The 21,887-nt window shown below is 39.6% G+C and overlaps 1 protein-coding gene across 7 annotated transcripts in view; it reads right to left on the bottom strand.

The window, feature by feature from the left end:
- Positions 1 to 21,887, bottom strand: part of wnk2 (WNK lysine deficient protein kinase 2) — a 189,606-nt gene that overhangs the window by 150,467 nt on the left and 17,252 nt on the right. For 2 of the 7 annotated variants that reach the window (XM_069939755.1, XM_069939756.1), the window contains exon 1: positions 10,645 to 11,649. The exons of 2 other annotated variants lie outside the window; for them this stretch is intronic. In XM_069939755.1, the coding sequence (XP_069795856.1) occupies positions 10,645 to 11,394 (750 nt within the window). In that variant the 5' untranslated portion in view covers positions 11,395 to 11,649. Of the gene's footprint in view, positions 1 to 10,644; positions 11,651 to 21,887 lie in introns of those variants that run through there. 3 more of the 7 variants (XM_069939757.1, XM_069939758.1, XM_069939759.1) reach the window with 3 other exon arrangements.

Below are 21,887 nucleotides of genomic sequence, written 5' to 3'. Positions count from 1 at the left end.
CTTTTGTAAACAACTTTTCTGCACTCCATATCCATGTATTCCATTCTTTGCACATATTTGAATGGCTTGTTCACATCAAGAGGTTCAATATAGATGTCAAACCACCCAGGATAACTGCCATACAAGTATTATGTAGTGCTTATCTACTTCTAGTGTTCTCAGTCAAGTGGCTACAAAACATATCACAGTCAAGCAACCCCCATTCTTCGTGTAAACCATCTGTTCCACACATTGTTTATCCATAGTTTTAGACATTTTCATCCATCCTTTTACATAAAAAAGATTACCATGGGTCTTAACTTGGTCCTGTCAGCCATATACGACAACACCACTGTAAATCTGGTCCTTTCATGGCCTGTACTTCTTGTTTGCACAGTTTTAACATCTATCCATTGCTCTGCTCTATTGCCTCACACATTGAAATTCATGGAGGTTTCGTCCACATTTCTGATATCTGTCAATGCAAACTGGCATTTCTGCTGGTTCCATATAATAAACTGGTGAAAACTTACAACTTTATGATCCACATCTTTTGGTAGTTTCTGTGCAATTTTTGTTTCTTTGTCATAATACCAGATTTTTCCTGTTCATGAAACAACTGCACCAGCTGACTGTACCCTCAAAATCATCCCTGAGGTCTGTGTGACTTGGCCCACTGCAGTGTAAATGTTCTTATTTTATTTTGGATGACAACGTAGCAATCTTGCCTTTGTTCACGCACCCATTTTGTAATGTGATTTTCCAACTCTGGTCAACGAGTGATTCCTTTTCTCAAAGAATATTGCCCTTTTTGGTATTTTTATTAAAGACTCTTCTTTCTTCCTCCAATCTCTGGCCAACTTTTCATGCATATCAAATTTTATTGCAGCAGTTGTTGGTTTTCTTGGTGCTGCGTTGTGTCAATGGGCCCACCATGATAGCAATCACCTCCAGCCAAAGCCCAGATTAAATCAATCCATGTGGGGAAAACAAATTTAAAAAAACACATATGCTCGTCAACGGTCCATCTCAGGCATCATGAGCTTTGGGGGCGACTTATACACCAGTCAACGGGGCACCTCAGGCAACCAGAAAATGGGGGTCGACGTTTATGCCAAATATACCATAAAAACCCTTAAATTGAGGCTGGGGAGGGAGAAAAAGTGGAGTTCAACTTGTACACCAAAATATGTTTGTTTTTTTTTAAAAAATCACACCAAATCATTATTTATCCTAATACTATTTGCCTTCAGAATATTAAACATCGTTTAGTCATCATGAATTTCAGTATCAGAGAGCATGCGCAATGTGCCTCAGGCTGGCTTTGATCATGGTAAATAAGTTAATAGATTTATGCAATTATCCAATTATAAACTCGATATGATTAAAATGTAATGGGAAAGACCAGAGACAAAGGATGCTGAGTTTTTTTTCTAAAGCACAGTTATCAAGCTTTGAATTAACATGCAATTACTATTCACAAAGGTTGAAAGTGCAATTTAATAGCAGCATGAAATAATGGCCTAGTTGTAAACAAACCATTTAATTTTGGTTAATAGCTGTTCATGGACATTTGTGTGGCAACTTACTTAGAATATGATATGGTTCAGCATACCCTGGAGAGGACTCATGGCTTGAATAAGCAACATGCATTTTCATTCAGAATGAAGATTCAATACTTGAGACACAGAGTCTTCTGGGGAAGAGTCTTAAACAGATTATGATCGAAAAAGACTCCAAACAAAAAAGAGAGAAGGGGAAGAAACACAAAAGGAAATTCCTTTAAGATTTAAAGGACTAATCCTCAACCCGTCTATGTAACTTTCAATGCCAGAGTTACTTGGTAGAAATAAGGAGTGATCACAATTTTTAAAATTCACTTACATTCAATGTACAACTGCCAATGCATTCTAGCACATTTAGTTTGTGATTAATCAGTGAAACCCCACAATATCACACCTTTCATGTTGTACAAAGTTTTTCAGTGGAAATAGTAGTGAAACTTGTGTAGAAGCGTCCAACTCAGTTTTCACATTATAATACTAATTTTAAAATATTGGAAGTTTCTATCTGATTTACTCCACAATGATGAGTAAATCTAGGTTAATGCCAGTCAGTAAAATAAATACAATTTCAGTAAATCGGTGACAAAGACATTTTAAATTCATAATTACCATATGATTGAGATCAACAGATATCCTCTACCACAACAGCTTATCCCACTCTGGTACCTAACCTAATGGATCAGTCATCAGAAGGAATACTGCCCCCACACAAATATTAGAATTTTGAACATTTTTTTTTTTAAATCACAAATTACAATAATATACTGTAAGGTAGCAAAATTATCTAAAATTCTCATCAATACAAAGTTATTTCATTTCACACCAATCACATTTGAAGTGCAGTACAAGATGAATATAAAAAAAGTAGAAACTACATTGACATTGTACTTGCAGGAAAAAAAGGAGTCGATGTTCAAATGATTTGACACGAGTTGTAGTCTGTGCATCATGCACATTGCACAGAACACCAGGTGCAATATTATGGCCATCATCAGCGTGATCATGTTCGTCTAATAAACGACAGCAAATACCAAATGCTCAAGGGAATATTATTCTCCATCTTAGAAAATGTGAATTTACTTTCCAGAGCTTTATATATTTAGTCATCATCTTGCTAGTTTTGTTCAATAACCAAGTACACTTTATTTTCAGCTTGAGGCCAAGAATTTCCCCTACTTTCCAACCAATTTTTTTGGAAACATGAAGAATCATCCAAACAATTTATTTAATCTGTGATATGTTGATATTTGAGAGTGAGATAATCAACAATATTCTTATTCCATTGGTGAACCAAAATTATTGTTGGTTACCCTCCCCTTAACATTCCCAGGCACATTACAAGTTTCACATATTTACTAATTTCAACTGTATATCCAAACCTTGGCTCTGATATTTTGCCTACTTTTAAGAACGCGCACAAAATATGCTAAAATTGTGATTTAATCCACCTCAACTTCATTAGATTTTGACTAATTTATTAAAAAAAAATTCAAGCCTGACCTTCAATGCAAAATTTTATGCATTTCAGAAAGCTAAAAATCAATTTTCTTGTCATATCATCAATTTTAAAAAATTGTCTTATTGGGTTTTGCACAAATTTGATCAAGTTTTTTGGAAGAGATGATCAAAGGGATTACGGAGAGCTGCGCAATAGACTGCCTACAAGGATTTTAATCAAGGGCTTTGATAAAGTCTTGAGTGGTAGGGTAGTATAGAAAATTAGATCACAAGAGATGGTGGGCAAGTAACTCAACTGGATAGCAAAGTAGCTTGGATGTTATGAATCAGAGGATGGCAGTGGAGAGTTTCAGATTGGACCCCTGTGATCAAGAGTGTGGCACAGAATCAGTGCAGAGTCCATTGTTGTTCATCATCTATATCAATGGTTCCCAACTTTTTTCTTTCCACTCACATACCACTTTAAGTATTCCTTATGCCATAAGGGCCCTTAAGATTGCTTAAGGTGGTTACTGGGTGGAGATAAAAAGGTTGAAAACCACTGTTTTAATTGTACCTAATTGACTTGTTAGGTACAAGGTTTCGTGACTCCAAAGGAAATGGGGCCATGACAATTTTTCTCAAGCAAAATATTTCAGTAACAATTGGGTCGAGAGCAGTGATCCTCAACCTTCCCTTCCCACTCACAAACCACCTTAAGCAATCCTTTACTAATCACAGAGCACTGATGGCATAGGGATTACTTAAAGTGGTCTGTGAGTAGAAAGAAAAAGGTTGGGAACCACTGATCTATACGAATGATTTGGTTGAGAATGAAGCTGACAGGGTTAGTCAGTTTGTGGATGTCCGTTATTTAAGATTGCAACAGGATCCAGATCAATTGCAAAAGTGGGCAAAGAATTTAACTCAAATGTCAAAGTGCTGCATCTTGGCAAGTTAAACCAGTGTAAGACTGCCAGAAGAAATGGTTGTGGTGGGTACAATTATTAAATAAAATTACAGAAAACAATATACCAAAGAATCCAGAGATCTTCCTCCTAAGTAACATAAAAAACAAAGAATTTGGAATTGATTTGGAGGATGCACAAAAAAAGATTTGTTAAGATAGCTCTAGCCGTAGCAAAAAAATGTATTATGTCAACCTGGAAATTGGAAGATAATTTGAAAATACAACAATGGTATATAGAAATGAATAACATATAGTTTCTTAAACATATAGTTTAAGAAATAATATTGAAATATTTGAACAAATATGGGAGCCTTACATGAAACACAATAGCGAAAACCTACCGGGGACATTCACTACCTAAATTAACGGAAGGAGAAGGAAATGAAAAGAATTGACTCAGTGGAATTTCTTGTGTATTTTTATTAAATGACAACATTGTTTGACTGGTTTAATGTATCCTAGATTTTGTACTTTAAATGGACGGGAGGGGGGGGGAGAAAATGACACTGTATATGTTTGAAAAGGAAAAAGTGTGTATCATGGTTAATGTGGTTTATGGTGTGAAAAATAAAAAAATTTAAAAAAAATTAAAAAAAGACATATGGACAGGTACATGTATAGGGAAGTACAAGAGAGAAATGGGACACATACACACAAATTGTTTGAGATCAGGTAGGCAATTTGATCAGCAAGGATGAATTGGGTAAAAGGGCCTGGCTCCTTGCATACAACTGTCCTTTTATGGATGCCATCCTGTCCAATGGATGTCTGCAGCATATTATGTTCTTATTCCAGACTCGGCCTTGCAACATCACAGGCACCATATTTCATTCCCCTGAGGACATCCAAAAAGGCAGTGTCTTAAGAAAACAGTCTCTGTCCAGGACCCCCACCACAGGCCATTCCCTTTTCACTCTGCTACCATCGGGAAAAAGGTACAGGGGACTGAAGGCAAGTGCTCAGTGGCACAAGGACAGCTTCTGCCTTGATGCCAAATTCCTGAATGAATAATGAACCACAGACCCTGCCTTACTTTGACTTTTCATGCATTTTTTTTTAAAGTGGTTTATACAAACGTTTGCACCGCTATGCTGAAAAACAATGAATTTTGTGATTGAATATACACATTTGTAATAGTTTTTTTTTTAAATAAATATGTCTGCAATTATATATATTCAAAACAGCTTGACTCAGGTAGCCTTAAACTTGTTCCTATCTTCTCCTTTAAATAGGTTTTAAAATTGATAATAATATTGTGTCATTCAATATTTAATATTTATCTTTCAATTGATCAAATGTCATCAAGATATTGCCCACCACCCTCCCCAAAGATCTTTTATTCTTTTAATTCCTTTTTCTTGTCCATTCATTAAAAAAATTGTTTATTGTAAAAGGAATGAATTAATTTTGCTTTAACAACATATATGGTAGTTGATAGTTTACCATCCTTCTTTCTAAATGTATATTACTTGATATTTTTAGAATTTCTTGATTTGTTCATGACAACATATTCTGATTCTTTGCTTTTCATTTATTCAGTGTGGCAAAACAATGAGGCATTTCAGAAATTTTACAAACAATAACTATTCTTGAAATTTTAGAGAAGCCATCCAAAAGCATGGTTGAACAGGGAAGTAGAGGGAGAGTGGTTTGGTGATTTCATTCCACACCTTAAACATTTGGGAGATGTTGCCAGCAATAAAACAATTAAACCACATGGCAATGATGGGACAAAAATAGTAAAGCATCTGCATCTGTGTTTTCAGTCTGGAGGCAATTACATAATTAAAATCAAGAGCAACAAAACACAAGAAAGTAAAAATCATGGCACAATTTATTCAGAAATGCAATCAACCGACATTTTCTGTTTCTAAGGATGTTCCACTGACACTTGCATGAAAATAGAGTGCTTAGAAGGACAAGATGATTCAGCTGCTTTTTTTAAAAATTGAAGCAGATTATGAACTAAATGTTTGACATTAGGAAAGACCAAATGGTGTGTTTTTCATCCAGATAATGTTGTTTGTTTTCAGTACACTCACTTTCCAGTCGCACCACTTCAAAGAGGCAAACAAAAGCTGGTAAGCAATTGTACAAGGTCACATGAAGCTGTCGTTGTCAAGTTGCAGATCATGATGCAGCAAATTAATTCAGTTAACACAACCTGCAAAACTCATTCCAGATGTCAATTTAGAGACAAAACCAAGTTTACAAATTAAAAAACTTTATCATGTTGAAAGCTTGACTCCCAAACGACTAATAGTTGCTTCCTTTCCACGATCACCTGCAATTCTCATACCAGCATGGTAAATATTTTCAACAAAAGGATCATGGAAAATGTAATCATGTATGAAGGTGAGATCTTTCTGGAAGAATATATTAACAAGGAATAACAAGGGTTGCCTTCGTGGATGACCCAGAGTGCTATCTTTTGGACAACTTTATTGAAATAAGTAATAAACTAATTAAACTCCAAATTTCATTTATTAAAATAGGTCTAGCTATGGCTAAGAAATGTATTGCGATTATTTGAAAATCCGACTCCCCTCTACAGATAGCATGAGAGAAGACAGATGAACAGATGCATACTCATGGGGAAAACAAAATCATAAAGAACAAATATGATGTATTTATAAAAATATAGCAACCATATTTGGACTATATAGGGGCCAAAATATTTAAAAAAGGTGCAACTATTAAAAAAATACAAGTGATCTCCCCAAAGAAGACTTTTTTTTAAAAAAACCTGACGGTGTACAGATTTATACTGTGAAGGGGGTGGGGTGGGGTGGGAGGGGGGGGTGTGGTGGGGGAAGGTTGTTGCATTTTTTTAAAAAGTTATATCTCTGTATCTTAAAAATGTTCATGTTTAATTGCTGTATTTGTCATATATTATTTGATTTTTTGAACAAAAATAAAGTTTAAAAAATCTATCTTGAAATTTTCAATGTATATTTATGGAAAAAATATCAAAAGAAAAAGGTTTTTAAAATGATGCTCGATGCAGTTTTCACATCTACTTGATATTTTAATTAGAATAAAAATGTCACAAATAGTAAAAGCAAGAGAAATAGAACACTGAATTAGGAAATGTGCTGAAGAACACTCATACACTGATTTTGTAACTGTTTTTAAAGGGAGGCAAGTCAAATTTCGAGACACAGAAATCTGAAATCAGAAAAGCATCGGGTGAGGAGGAGAGTTTGCCGCATAGAAATAATTGTGGGAAGGAAAATTCCAAAATTCACAATCGTTTATTGTAAGCTTAAACAGATCAATAAAAGATGGGCAAGTTGAGTTTTGTGAAGAACATATAGCCAAAACATTGCGTACCAGTTGACTTTTATTTAGTGTGACAATATCTGCAGAAAGAGTAACCAACTGTACTTGAGTGGATACAACAGTAGGCACAAGAGTTGGTGCTTCACAATTACAAAAATTCATCAAGCATACTTTGAGACAATTTACGTTTCCAACACAGAAGCTGTGCAAAAATGACACACAGAAATGACAGATGTATCTAGCCTCCTGTGACTTACTGCATTTCTGCTGTCCTAAAATAGGTTTCTCTGTCCCAAGAGGCTTTTTCGAAAAACTAACATGCAGAGTTCCTCGTTTACAAGCGGCATTGCATATCAATATCAGGTTAGCGTGTTTGAACAAACTAAAGCAGATACTAGAAACTTTAAAAAAACATCCTTATTTAACCTACATAAAGTGCACTCCATTGAGAGATAATAATTCAAACAGGAAAAAAAATTTCAGAATATTTAATGATATATTAGAGATAATTTAATTCAACAATTTACTTCAGATGCCTACGCTGAGCAGAAATGGTATCGTCATGAGAGGCACCTAGACTGCAATATCAACAAACTATGGTGGCAACTGAAACTGAATGCACACCATATCTTCAATGTTTCAGTCTCATGATAATTCATCCCTCTTCAGGCAGGCAAAATCCACAATACCAATTATCAAATCCTTTCCATTGAAAATATTTTCATGTCAACTTAACTATGACATTAAATGGAATAGCACCTGCTACTGAGGTTGGCACTAAATTTGGGTTTCAGGCTAAAAACAATTCCAGAATCAATAATAATTATTCTGATTTGTGCATATTCAACCGGTTTTCAAGAATGCTCTGCACATAAAAGCAGAATATCGAGGTTACCAATATTGGGACAAAAAGATTTCACTGCAAATATGGCACCAACAAGAACAAAAAAAAACATCCCTGCTCATGCTTAATCGCCAATTAAATAATTAGGACGAAATAAAGAAGGCAGTTTTAAATCCCAGAGTTAAAATTTAAAGAAGGTAAATATTAAAAAAACTTGAAAGCTAAAATGAATTTGCTTCAAACATTTCATCTTAAATCTTTACACTGACCATTTCCTAAGTTAGTATTGCCAAATCCCATCAATTTAGAATATTTCACTTAACAATTACATTGTGTCAATAGCTACACAGGTTCCAGAAGAAGCATCGATCAGCAAGTATTAACAATTACATGCTCTATAATTCAATATGTAATGATTTTCTAAAAATTCATTGCTAATAAAAACGTCGATACGCATTATGATTATTCAGTAACAATATGAACAAAGCATAACTTTCACCAAAATACACAAACTTCTCACTATCTGCCATAATTACAACTCCTGATCGTGTTTGCTGGGTTAAAACAACTCTCATTCCTATACTTAACAATTCACTGAAAATGGTATAGATGTTAATTTGCATCCAGAATTTATGCTCTACGTTCTTCAGAACTATGAACCAGCAGTCTATTTAGAATCTTTGAATGTTGTGTTCATGTTCAATACTTTTTTTTAATGAAATAAGGAGCCCTGAATTGCTGACTAGTGGCATCTTTGAAAGGTGTGTGTGGAACATACTTGATTCAAAAACTCAACATGTGAAGTGAGTACATTCCACAAATCACTACTTCCGCTCATGAGGAGTGGAAGAGCAAGTTCTGGATCTGAAGATTTTTTTTTAAATACAACCATCAGTAGCTTGGAATGACACTGGTTGATAATATTTGGCTTATTGGTACTATACGAAAACAGTACAGTTTGTCTTGCTCTCTTAAGTCTGAAAATTCATTCTTTGCAGAAATAATTCTTCCTCTGCTTCAAATCCCGGCTTGTCAGTATGCCAATAAGACAACTGGCCTCCTTTCTCGTTATGACTATTCTGTGAAGATTCATGAAAGTTAACTCTATTTCCTCACAGGCTTTTCTCCTATTCAACTATTTCTTCCACTTGAACATGCTGCAATAATTACTCTTGGTGATCAACACCCTACCCAGTAGATGGAAGAAACTGCTGAATTGGCCTGTGGCCACGATCCCAATAATGTATCAGTTCCCATTTTCATGCTGGAAATGTATCGAGGAGACCACACAGCTACAGAAAAAAAAATATGGATTGGTTCTGTATGCAATTAGTCAAGAAACCCATCAAATTCATCATTCTAAAATAGGGGATGACATGTACACCTTTTGTTAAAGTGACAATGCCCAAACCCAATTAAGAAATTAATAATTATTAGATGAGCAAAAGCAGAAACTATGGAGAGATGCACCTCACTCGTGCAGCAGAGATTTGTTCAATAACTTTTAAAGAATTCAGTTTACTCACTGATCAGAAACGACTATTCAATTCTAAAATGGATACTTGGAAATATGGAACATGCTGAAACACGCTATTTTTCAAGAGTTAATAAAATATTGCAAATCCAGAACATAAAGCGAATCAACGAAAATGTTTCTTCAAATTCGCCTGAATTCTCTCGGATTTATACTGATCTCTATAGGAAGCTGTCGGTAGAATGTCAGGCTCACGTTTAATATGCAAGAGTTGACGAGTATCGCTTTGGGTCATGCTCGATAATAATCTGGACTGCATCATCGACACGCGTGTTCCAGAACACATAATTAATTACGGTTCCGGGATCTGACCAAAACGGTGCAAAATACATCGATGCTCCCTCGCTTTTAATCCGCAAATAGTTTATCATGAATTGCGATCACTTCACTATTATAAGCACAAGTAACATGAATAAAACAAATGATTGCCCACTTTAAATACAACCGAACACTGCACACTCTCCTCAAGCGATGAAACCAAAACCTCCGCGTCCAAACGAAGATGAGATTCAAAAATAGAACACGCTGCTAATTCACACACTGAACCAAGTTTAAACCATTACTCCAATCTAACGATGGGCTCTTAAACATCGAAAGCTGATCGGTGCAATGTCAATCGAGACACTATCCCTTAGACGATTGCAAGGTTCTTTTTTTGGGGGGGGTGGGAAGAAGTCAGACGACTCTCAATTTCGATCAGCATTTTCCACAGAGCTTCCCAAATTATTGGACGCGAACTTTTCAATTTGCCCGATCTCAACTAGTAACGATGGGTTTGGCTACATGACCAGGTCGCACTGCCCAAGTAGCAGGTCACTCGGATTGATCAATTCCGTTGGGTGTCTGAAGATTGCACGCAGAAGACTGAGATACCAGGCAACTTGCATGACAAAACGAATGAACGTAAGAAATCAACGAGGAGAAGGTCGCTCCTTCAACAAGGCAGATCAGGGCTTGCTTTTGCCCCAACAGGTCACGACGGAAGACTGCCGGTGACTCGACAAGTGCAGAAGGGAGTGAAGCATCACCTTACCTGAAGCTCACACCAGGCGACCTCCAGCCACGTCTCCGCATCCAGGCCCTTGTACACCGTCTTGAAGGAGCCCCTTCCAAGTTCAATGTCGAACTTGAGAAACCTGCCATCGGGTGAAGTGGCGACCGCTTTCATCTCGGCTTCTTCCTCGTTCTCCTCACTCTTGGACTTGGGGAGGTCCTTGCTGCTCTCCGGCGCCTCTTTGGCCGCGCTGTCCCCGGCTTTTTCCTCATCGGCGCTGATGCTCTCGGTCGCGCTGCCTTTCTTGCCAACCTGGCTCTCGGTGCTCGAGCCTTCGGTGGCGGCGGCGGCGGCCGCCTCCCCTCCTCTCACGGCTCTCAGCGCCGAGCTTCTCGCCTCCCAGCCGCTCGGAGCGTCGGGCTCGGCGGCGCCACTCTGCAGCAGCCGGTTGGGTCTCTCGGCTGCCGGCGCCAGCGGCACGGTCAGCGGCACGGTCCGCCGGACGAACCTGCGGGCGACGTGCGGGTAAGCCTGGACCGGGGGCTGCTGGCCGGGGGTAGCTCGCCTCCTCCTCGGCAGCACTGCAGCGGAGTCCATGTTGGTGCAACCTCCACCGTCAGGGGCTTCAGCCGCCGCCTCCTCCTCCTCCTCTCCGCCGGCGCTGCACTCGGGGCAGAGCTCGGAGCCCACCTCAGCCTCGCGGCTGCCGGCCAACCTCGGGGCTCCAGCGTCCTCGGCGGTTACCTCAGTGTCCGCCGGCCTCCGGCTCGCCTCAGCCCGGGGCTCCATTGGGACGTGTGTCTGTGTGGAAAGGGGAGGGGGGGGGCGTCGGGCGCAAAATTAACGGCGGCGCCTGGTTGCACGGATCACGGGCCCGACTGACGCAGCTTGGCCCGGGGCGGCGGCTTCATCCATTCAGTCTGTCCTCAAACGAAAGGAGACCCGCCGACTCCCCGCTCCTGCACGAGCATCTCGGTGCTGCCCGGCTGCTGATGCTGGTGCTCCCGAGAGCGCCGCAAGCCCGCGGCGTGCTGACGTCAGAGCGGCGGCGTCAAGGCGCGTGGCCGATCCACCCGCGAGCGCGTGAGCGACCGCTGCGGAGCGCAGCTTCGAGCCAAGGGTCGGATGGCAGCAGCAGGGTGAATTCCGCCGCCCATTGCGCACTATTGCCGCTGCCTTGCTCGGTTTTATTCGTCGCCTTCGCAGAACGTGGTCGTTGCACAATTCCAACAGCCTCCGTCTATATTGAACAATCCCACCGAAAAAGAGCAAATGATACGACAGCGACGATTCACTCAAGAAACCTAGGATTGAAGATCAGATTGTTGCTCCTTGCATTGATTGCACCCTGTGAAATCCTCTGGTCATGGAAGGATTTCTGTGAAAAAAAGATGAATTCATTTCTCCGGACAAACCTTTCATGTCGCCCTCATCTCCGGGGGACTATCTGAAACATTTCAACCCAATCCGCAAAAGCTCATTCTCATGCAATTCTTGCAAAGTCGGTGACCTCCTTCAACGATCAGCCCAACCCGGTGCATGAAATAATGAGGGGAACAACATGGAACAGAGAAACTTTCCGCGTGTTTATCTGTTCAATGCAACCCATGCAGGTTTCGGGGGGGGGGGGGAGGTTTCTGGGGAGCCCCCACCATCTCACAGGCGGTGGCCCGCCGTGACAGTCAGCGAAGTTTCCGTCATTCGTCCCGATCTTTAGTCCTCCAGCTTCACGTGACCAGGCCAAGCTTCAGGTGAGGGCGGCGGAGCGGGTCCTCTGGTCGATTGATCAGGCATGGTCAGTGAAGGCGCTTCGGCACCATCGCCTGCTGCTCACGCTCTCCCAGCCACGTCCGAGAGCGAGGAGAGCAGGAGCATCCAAACGCTTCGGCTGCCAATACAGAAATACGGAATGAGACTTGGCGACCTGTTGAACCGTGACCGTCCCAACAATCCTTCTTTGATATTTGGTTACGAGCCTGGCGGACAGACCGTGATGATGAGTTCATTGTGCAATGTACATCGGCACCTACAGTCTTATTTATCTGAGTCGAGCAGGTCTTTGTAAAGTAAACTGTGATAGTAAAATAACTGAATTAAATTAAGATACAATAAATACACCTGACAATAAGTATTTCGTCATCGCAGTGCCAAAATAGCGACCTTTGTGCATGTCGTGGACCAAGGGGAAGATGAAATGTCTGATAGCTGTTGGAAATAAACTCATACAGAACCTAGAGGGACTGGTTTTCATGCTTCTGTCCCTTCTATCAGATAGCACTGAGAAGAGGTCCATTATGATCTTGAGGCGGTGCCTCACATGGAAGTCTGCAATGGTTGAGAGGTCCGACCCTGCCATGGGCCTGGCTGTGTTCACTGTCTCTGCAGATTGGGCCTTGAGTTACAAAACCAGGCTGTGATGGAAGCAGCCAGAATACATTCCACGGTGCATCTGTAGAAGTTTGATAGGGTAGACGACGACATGCCAAATCTTCTCAGGCTCTTTAGAAAATAGAGGCATTGGTGTGCCTTCTTCGTGGTGGCCTTGATGTGCTGGCTCCAGAAAAAGTCTTTTGAAATATGAGTCTCCAGGGTCTTAAAGGTTCTGACTCTCTTCACCTCCTTCCCATCAATGCAAGCAGATGCATGATCCTGTTAAAGTGGATCTGAGGTTGCTCCAAAGCAAAGATGAATACAGTACAGCCACAAAAACAAACTTTTAATCACTTTGCAAAGTGCAAGCACTCCGTTACAGTAAGAAGCACTGCCATGAGCAGCAAACTTGCTACAAAGGAGACCACCTCAAGGCTTACAGTATCACCTTTTTTTTAATCATTTCTAATCTTCTGGAACATTCAAATACACTTCTCCAAATATGTACATATTCCTTAAAACTCTCATGAGCAATTTTTACTGCAGCAATCATCCACCTTATCAAGGATGATCTTCCCCCAGGAATCAAAATTGTTTACAGAACTGATGGCAGACTTTTAATCTTGCCCATCTCAAGTCAAGTTCCTTCATTGAGTTCCAATAGACAGATGACAACAGCTTTGCAGCTCTCTCAGAATACCACCTGCAACAGATTCTGTCTGCCTTCCACCATGCATAGACGAAACTTGGACTTACCATCAATTACAAGAAGACACAAATTACCTACCAACCATCACCAACTGAGACAAATCAGATAGAACCATCAATTCATTTTGGTGAAATAGCCCTGGAAAGTGTGGACCTTATCTTGGAAGTCACCTTTCTTCCAATGCTGACCTTAATGACAAGATCCAACAGCATCTTAAATGCACTGGAACAGCTTTTGGATGTCTCCGAGTAGAGTTTTTTATGATCAAGACATTCGAATGGCAGCAAAATGTTAGTGTACAAAGCAGTGGTGATCCCAATGCTTCTGTATGCATCAGAAACCTGGACAACATACCGACAACATCTGAAGGCACTTAAAAAGTGCCATCAATGCTGTCTTCGAATGGTCATGTTGGTCGGATGGAAGATAAATGCCTGTCAAAACAAATCTTCTACTCCCACCTTAAAGAAGGCAAATGTAAAAGAGATGGACAACAGAAGAGATTCAAAGATGTCTTAAAATCCAATATGAAGAAATGTAACATTGACATCAAGAATTGGGGAATCAATGTCAAAGAAAGGAAACTCTGGCAAACCATCATCCAAGAAGGAACACCAATTTTCAAAACCAACAGATGTGCATAACTAGAAGAAAAGAGAAGTACCTGTCCTGAACGTGGAAAAGCTTTCAAAGCCAAGATTGGACTCATAAGCCACTTGACAGCCCAAAAATGGATCAATAGAATGAAGTCCATCATCTTCGACCTCAAGAGATAGCCATGATGTTGCGTTAATCTCACACCACCCTACCAAATAAGGAGATTCTTATCAGTTCCCTAGCTGATAACAAGAAAGGAATACATTGCCCCCCCCCCCCTTTCTCCTTCCAATCTTTTGTTGGACACTGACGCAAGAGGCATCAGATGCTGAGTACAATTGAAAATCAGCAGCAAAACATTTTTAGGGCAGTTGAACTAACGCAACGTGTCACCGTCATTATGCTAAATATATATTATAAATTATATATGCTAAATTTAATAAAAGTTTCATGCTTCTCCAAGTTCCTATGTGATACAGCCAACCCACAATTATCTTTGTGTTCAGCTTGATGTTATCGATCATAATTTCCAATTTTTTTTCAGGAATCAAACATTTTGAGGTGTTATTAGGCCTATTCCCAGGATTTGAGGGTTTGTGATTTTCATACAATTCACACCATTTCTAAGATGGAATCATGTACACATTTTGATTAGCTTCCCTTGAGTTCTTGAGGATCCTTAATATTTCATTAAAAATTGAAAGGTAATTTAAAAAAAATGGTTTCTGTATATCTCAAGAATGGTGGACGATAGGAATTTTTTTTTGCGATTTTTGTGATCAGTAGCCCAAAATCCATAAAATACACCCAGAAGCGTTAGGAAGAAAAACCTTCATTTTCCAGTGTCATCAGTCTCTGGTCCCAGAAATGGCGCTGCTGTTAAGCAAAGCATCATAACTATTGCTACAGAAGTGAGATTGGCAACAAACCATAGACTAGCTCTCTGGTTTTGGGAATAGGGCTGGCAAGATTTAGTTGCAAGCCTCTGCACTATTATGGATTTTAGACTGCAGGCATATAATAACACAATCGAGGAACTTTGCCACTACACGGGGAGTCTAAAAAAGAACGCACAGGAATTTTGAGTCAATTTCTGCCCTGCGATTTATCCTGCAGGACCTTGACAACCTTTTGGAGGAAGACTGCAGTGAAAATCATACTGGAAGAATTCATTGATGGTCATCCACTCTACTGCACATCCAACCACTGGGGCTGTTGCACTTAAGGTACTTGCAGTCTAAAAAGGTGCCCAGTGTGAACGGCCACATGGGCAGGAATTATGTTAATCTTTTCAGCAATTTTCCCGACATTGCAGTCTAAAAAATATTTGAGTCCAGCAAATAGAATGCCCTACCTTTAATCCCAGGAGTAGTTGTGAGAACTGTTTCATACAGCAATGAGATTATCAGGTTAGATTGACATGTGTTTTATCCAATCATTTCTATTCCCAGAAGCAATTCTTTATTGTGCATTTAAATGAACTCCATTCAATTAATAAATATCAAAATTACTCTTTTAATATTACTACTTTAGGAGCCTTGTCTTGCTTTTGTATTGCCAAATCTCACAACAAATTATTTTTAAGAGCTTAATATTTTAGGAATTAACAGCAAGCAGCTAATAACAAAGCAGTGTATGAATTGTTCACGTTTCCTCATGGACAATAATCTTATGTCAGCAAAGTGGGAACACTTCCAAACCACAAAAGATACATTGCAAAAGGCATCCAACCATTTGATTACAGACCACAAGTTTTTCATTTATCTGCAGCCTCATGCAAGGGTGCAGTGCTAATATATTAGGTGCTGAAGCTCATCAAAAATGGCAACAAGGAGGTGCTGGAACTGGCCCCATGAGGTGCCAGAGCAGCGCTCCGGTGAGCTCCGGCAGCACTGCACCCCTGGCCTTGTAAAACAAGAGTTAGTTATTCTTTTGCATCTTTCTGCATGCCATCAAATGGTGTTTAAAAGACACTTACCACAATCATTTTATACAATAGATATGTTTTTCAAAACAAGTATTATCTGTGTAAGAAAATGTCCACAAAAATTGATCATTAACCATCTTCTACTTAAATGCTTGTAGATATGTTTTTAAAAAAAAGGTCTTCAACTCATCTTTCGGAAACACACAGAATTCAAATGGAAATTGCGGAAAGACACATCAGCCAACTGGCTGCCTCACCAGCCTCCTTCCGTCCCATTTGTGGAAGTCTGTACTTGCCACATTGACCTCATTCTCCTCAGAATCCACAAAAGCAGAGTGGAAACAATCTCCTTGATCCCAAGGGACTGCCTAAGAAGACAACTCTAATAACACAAGATAGTTACGGTACAATTAAAATGTTTACCATCCAAAAGCATCTAGATGATGAATGCTGAAAGAATGCAAAAATAGAATATTAGACACACAAATATAGAAATCTGCATAAATAGCAAAGACTGACCCCTTGTCACCTAAAACTCAGTCAGTGAAATAGCTATCTATATTGTAACTGTACGGGGATGCTGGTAGAGCTTCTGTCTCACAGCTCATACAATTCAGATTCAATTTGACTGTGGAGTGGAGTTCACATGTTCTCTCTGTGACCTCAGAGATTTCTCCTGGGTGCTCTGGTTTCCTGTCATAGCCCTAAAATGAGCAGGACGACAAGTTAATTATCAAAATTGGTTTTAAAATAGAATTCAGGGAGTTGCTGGGAATATTGAGAAAATACTAAAAGGGATCAGTTAGGGTTGAAGTCAGATGAGTGATGGTGATCACTGAGGATAGGTAGAAATTGGTGTGTGGTGTGGTGAAGGCCCTGTATTTCAGCTGTGTAATTTTATCTTTCTCATTTCCTTCAATTCCAACAATTCTGATTGTTGCAAAATTAATCACCAACACCTGTGGCTATGCCTTCAGTTGCCAAAGGCCTAGATTGCATATTTATTTCCCAAATACATTCATTTTATTTTTCCCTCATTTATATTTGTGCTTTAAATTATCGCAGACGTAACTGGAATTATCATTACAGTTAGACACAAAGAAATCTAATCAATTTTCATGTTCACACTGCAATCATAATATTGCTCCATTAAATTATATTTAGAAAACAGCAAAAGATGCTGCATTTATGCATGTGCATTCGACATATAGACAAAAACATACATATTCAGATATTCAAATTAAACTTTATATATATATGTACTTGGTTGTACAGAATAGTATAACATACAATAATAATGATAATAATAAATGGTAACGATTACATTTTGCATGGACTGACAAATCTATGGCACTGAATTCAAATGCTTATATTTTATTTCCTTCCTGCCAGCCCCACCAAATAAAACACATTGCTGTGTTTCCTTATGATCAGATACTTTATTATTATTTGACTGTTCAAGATCCGTTCTATGTCAGACCTTGAATATAATAGACAATGAGTTATTCTCTAACCTATTTTTTTCTGACATATTATTGCATATATTAGCTGTCAACTTCATATTTTCACCTAGCTAATTTCAGTGGACTCTTAGATAGGCAGTAAAATGTAAAATTAGGAAAAGGAGTAAAGGAGCTCATAAGAAAACATTCAATCACCATTTCTGGATAAACTAGAATTAAACTGGAATCTAATCCCACTGCAGGAAACAAAACACAGAAGAAAGAAAACTGTTCTGGAAAAACTATGCTTAATTTGTTGCCTGTATTATTTCTATCCCACAACACCTCTTAATGGCAATCAGAGCAAAACATACAATTATATGATGAAATGGGGTGGACTGAGTGTTTAATGAGTCATGTCAATGCTTTTAGCATTCAGAGTGGTTATTTAAGATAATTATGGCGTAAGGAATCACCCATTTGAAAACCTGTCTGCCTTTCGGAGTCCATTTTCATCCAACGTGGAAGAAAAGAGCAACATCCTTTATACTCCAAATGAAAATACATTTGTAGACATCCCACTTCATCAAATATTAACCATGCATGGGGACAGAGGTGGTAATGTAAGAGAATAGTTTTAAATTCTCAGGCTGAAATGAATTCAGGATTCAAATAATAATGCATGCGAGTTTTGAATAAAGTAAAACGTGGCAGTTATTCATTTGACATCCCGCTAAACTTTTTCTTCTCGAGTGTATTTGCCAATGTGGAGTCACATTTAAGCAGTCTGTGGGACACTATTTGATAACCAAACTAATAATGATAACACAGAAAATAGTCTCTGCTCAATGCAGTTATGTCTGTTCATAAACACAGTGATCATCATTGCTGGATGACAGAACCAAAGTAGATTACCACAGAATATGGCAGCATGCTAAATATAATTAAGACAAATATTTTTTTAAAATCTGATATCACTGCTTTTTTGCATCTGATTCAGATAATGCATAGAAGAACCAACAAAAGCAAAAGTCAATATCACTCATTTGGCTGACAAAAATCTGTAAGTTCTAGTTTTCATTCAAAAAAATGCAGCAAAATAATTTAAAACAATGACAGTGGGTGGCCGTTATGGATGGTAGCAAAAATGGTGTTTTAGATTGGATGCTCATTGGATAGTCTATATGTAAATTTGCAGAGGGATAAAACATAGAACATTACAGCACTGTACAGGCCCTTCGGCCCTCGATGTTGTTCTGACCTATATATTGCTACCAAAACAAATACTAAACCCTTCCTATCTCGTAACCCTCTATTTTTCTTTCATCTGTGCGACTGACTTAAGAGCCTCTTAAATGCCCCAAATGTTTCACTTCCTCCACCATCACTGACAAGACATTCCAGGCACCCACAATTCTCTGTGTAAAAAACACCCTGATGTCTCCCCTAAACCTTCTTCCCTTCACTATTTATAGATGTCCCCTGGTGTTTGCTATTTCTGCCCTGGAAAAAGGCTCTAGCTGACCACCCTATCTATGGCTCTCATAATCTTGTAGACTTCTATTAAGTCTCCTCTGATCATTCTTCACTCCAAAGAGAAAAGTCCCAGCTCTGTTAACCTTATGGGACATTTTTGAATCCAAGCAACATCCTGGTAAATCTTCTTTGCACCCTCTCAATAGCTTCCACATCCTTCCTGTAATGAGGTAACCAGAACTGAACACAATAAGTGTGGTCTCACCAGAGATTTGTAGAATTGCAACCTGACCCCTCTACTCTTGAAGTCAATTCCTCTCTTAATGAAACCCAACATTCCATAGGCCTTCTTAACTCTCCTATCAACCTGCATAACAACCTTGAGAGATGTGTGGATTTGGACCCCAAGGTTCCTCTGTTCCTCCACACATTAACTCTGAACTCAGCCTTCTGGTTTGACTTTCAAAAATGTATCACCTCACACTTATCCAGATAGAACTCCATCTGCCACATTTCCACCCAACTCTGCATCCTGCCTAAATCCTTTTGTAATCTACAATAGCCTTCAGCATTATCTACAACTCCTCCAATATCATCTGCAAACTTGCTTATCTATCCTTCCACTTCTTCATCTACATCATTTATAAAGATCACAAAGAACAGGCATTCCAGAGCAAAACCCTGAAGAACTCCACTAGTCACTGATCTCAAGGTAGAATACTCTCCTTCCATGACTACTCTCTGCTTTTTATATGCAAGCCAATTTTGAATCCACATGGCCAAGGTTCCATGGATCCCATGTCTCATAACTTTCTGATCAAGCCTCTCATGGGGAGCCTTGTTAAATGCCTTAAATCCATATAGAGCACATCTACCACCCTTCCTTCATCTATTTCTTTTGTTACCTCCTCAAAAAACTTAATTGTGACGCATGACCTTCCCCTCACAAAGCCATGTGGCCTATCCCTAACTAGACTGTGCTTATCCAGATGCTCATAAATCCCTATCCTTAAAAATCCTCTCCAATTGCTTACACACTAACTAGTGAATCTCTGATCACTATCACTCTCATCATCTCCCCTCCCCCCCCCCATTTTCCTTCTGAGCTGAAGGGCCAGACTCCATACCAGAGTTGTAACCACCACGACTATAAAAGCTTTTATAGGTACATTAAGAGAAAGAGGTTAGTTAAGATAAATGTGGGTCCATTGCGGACTGAAATGGGTGAGTTGATCATGGGGAACAAGGGTACGGCAGACTGTTTGAATGACTATTTTAGTTCTGTCTTCACCAAGGAAGATATAACTAATCTACAGGAAATTATTGAGGATCGGGGATCTATTATGACGGAGGGACTAAAGGAAATAATTGTAAGTCGAGAATTTGTATTAGTTAAATTGCAGGGATTATTAAAGATGCAATTGCAGTACATTTGTGAAGTAGTGGTATCATCGCACGGAGTCAGCATGGTTTTGTGAAGGGGAAATTATGTCTGATGAATGTAATAGAGTTTTTTGAAGATGTAACCAGTAGAGTGGATAGGGGAGAATCAGTGGATGTGGTATATTGGACTTTAGTAAGGCGTTTGATAAGGTTCCGCACAGAAGAGTAGCATATAAACTTAAAAAGCACGGTATAGGAGGTATGGTATGAAGGTGGATAGAGAATTTATTGAGGGACAGGAAGCAAAGAGTAGGAATAAAATGGTTCTTTTCAGAATGGCAGCCAGTGACTAGTGAGGTACCGCAGGGCTCAGTGCTGGGGCTGAAGTTGTTTATGATATATATCAACGACTTAGATGTGGGAATAGATAGCAGTATCTCAAAATTTGCAGACAATACGAAGTTGGGTGGCAGGGTTAGCTGTGTGGAGGATGCTAGGAGAGTGCAGGGTGATTTGGACAAGTTAGGCGAGTGGGCCAGGATGTGGCAGATGCAATATAATGTGGATAAATGCGAGGTTATCCACTTTGGAGGTAAGAACAGGAAAGAGCCTTATTATTTAAATGGTATCTGTTTAGGAAAAGGGGAGATGCAGCGAGACTTGGGTGTTGCTGTGCATCAGTCGTTGAAAGTGGGCGTGCAGGTGCAGCAGGCGGTGAGGAGGGCGAATGGTATGTTGGTATTCATAGCAAGAGGATTTGAGTCCAGGAGTAGGGAGACCCTGCTGCAACTGTACAGGGCCTTGGTGAGACCACACCTGGAGTACTGCGTGCAGTTTTGGTCGCCTTATCTGAGGAAGAATATCCTTGCCTGGAGGGATGCAGAGAAGGTTCACTAGGCTGATACCAGGGGTGGAGGGACTCGCATATGAAGAATGGTTGGATAGACTAGGCTTGTATTCTCTGGAATTTAGAAGATTGAGGGGGGATCTTATAGAAACATAAAATTCTTAAGGGTTTTGAGAGATTAGACTCAGGAAGGTTGTTTCCAATGCTGGGAAAAACCAGAACCAGGGGCCATAGTTTAAGGATAAGGGGGAATTTTTTTAGGACTGAGATGAGGAAAAATTTCTTCTCTCATAGAGTGGTAAATGTGTGCAATTCTTTGCCACAGGAAGTAGTTGAGGCCAGTTCCCTGTCAATATTTAAGAGTAGGTTAGATTTGGCCCTTGTGGCCAAGAGGATTAGGATGTATGGGGAGAAGGCAGGAACTGGGTACTGATCAGCCATGATCATAATGAATGGTGGTGTAGGCTTGAAGGGCCAAATGGCCTACTCCTACACCTATTTTCTATGTTTCTACGACTTGTCCCTGGTAGA

The sequence above is a fragment of the Narcine bancroftii genome, chromosome 5 (assembly GCF_036971445.1).
Source record: "Narcine bancroftii isolate sNarBan1 chromosome 5, sNarBan1.hap1, whole genome shotgun sequence".
Classification (NCBI taxonomy): domain Eukaryota; kingdom Metazoa; phylum Chordata; class Chondrichthyes; order Torpediniformes; family Narcinidae; genus Narcine; species Narcine bancroftii.
This window is presented reverse-complemented; position numbering and strand designations above follow the sequence as displayed.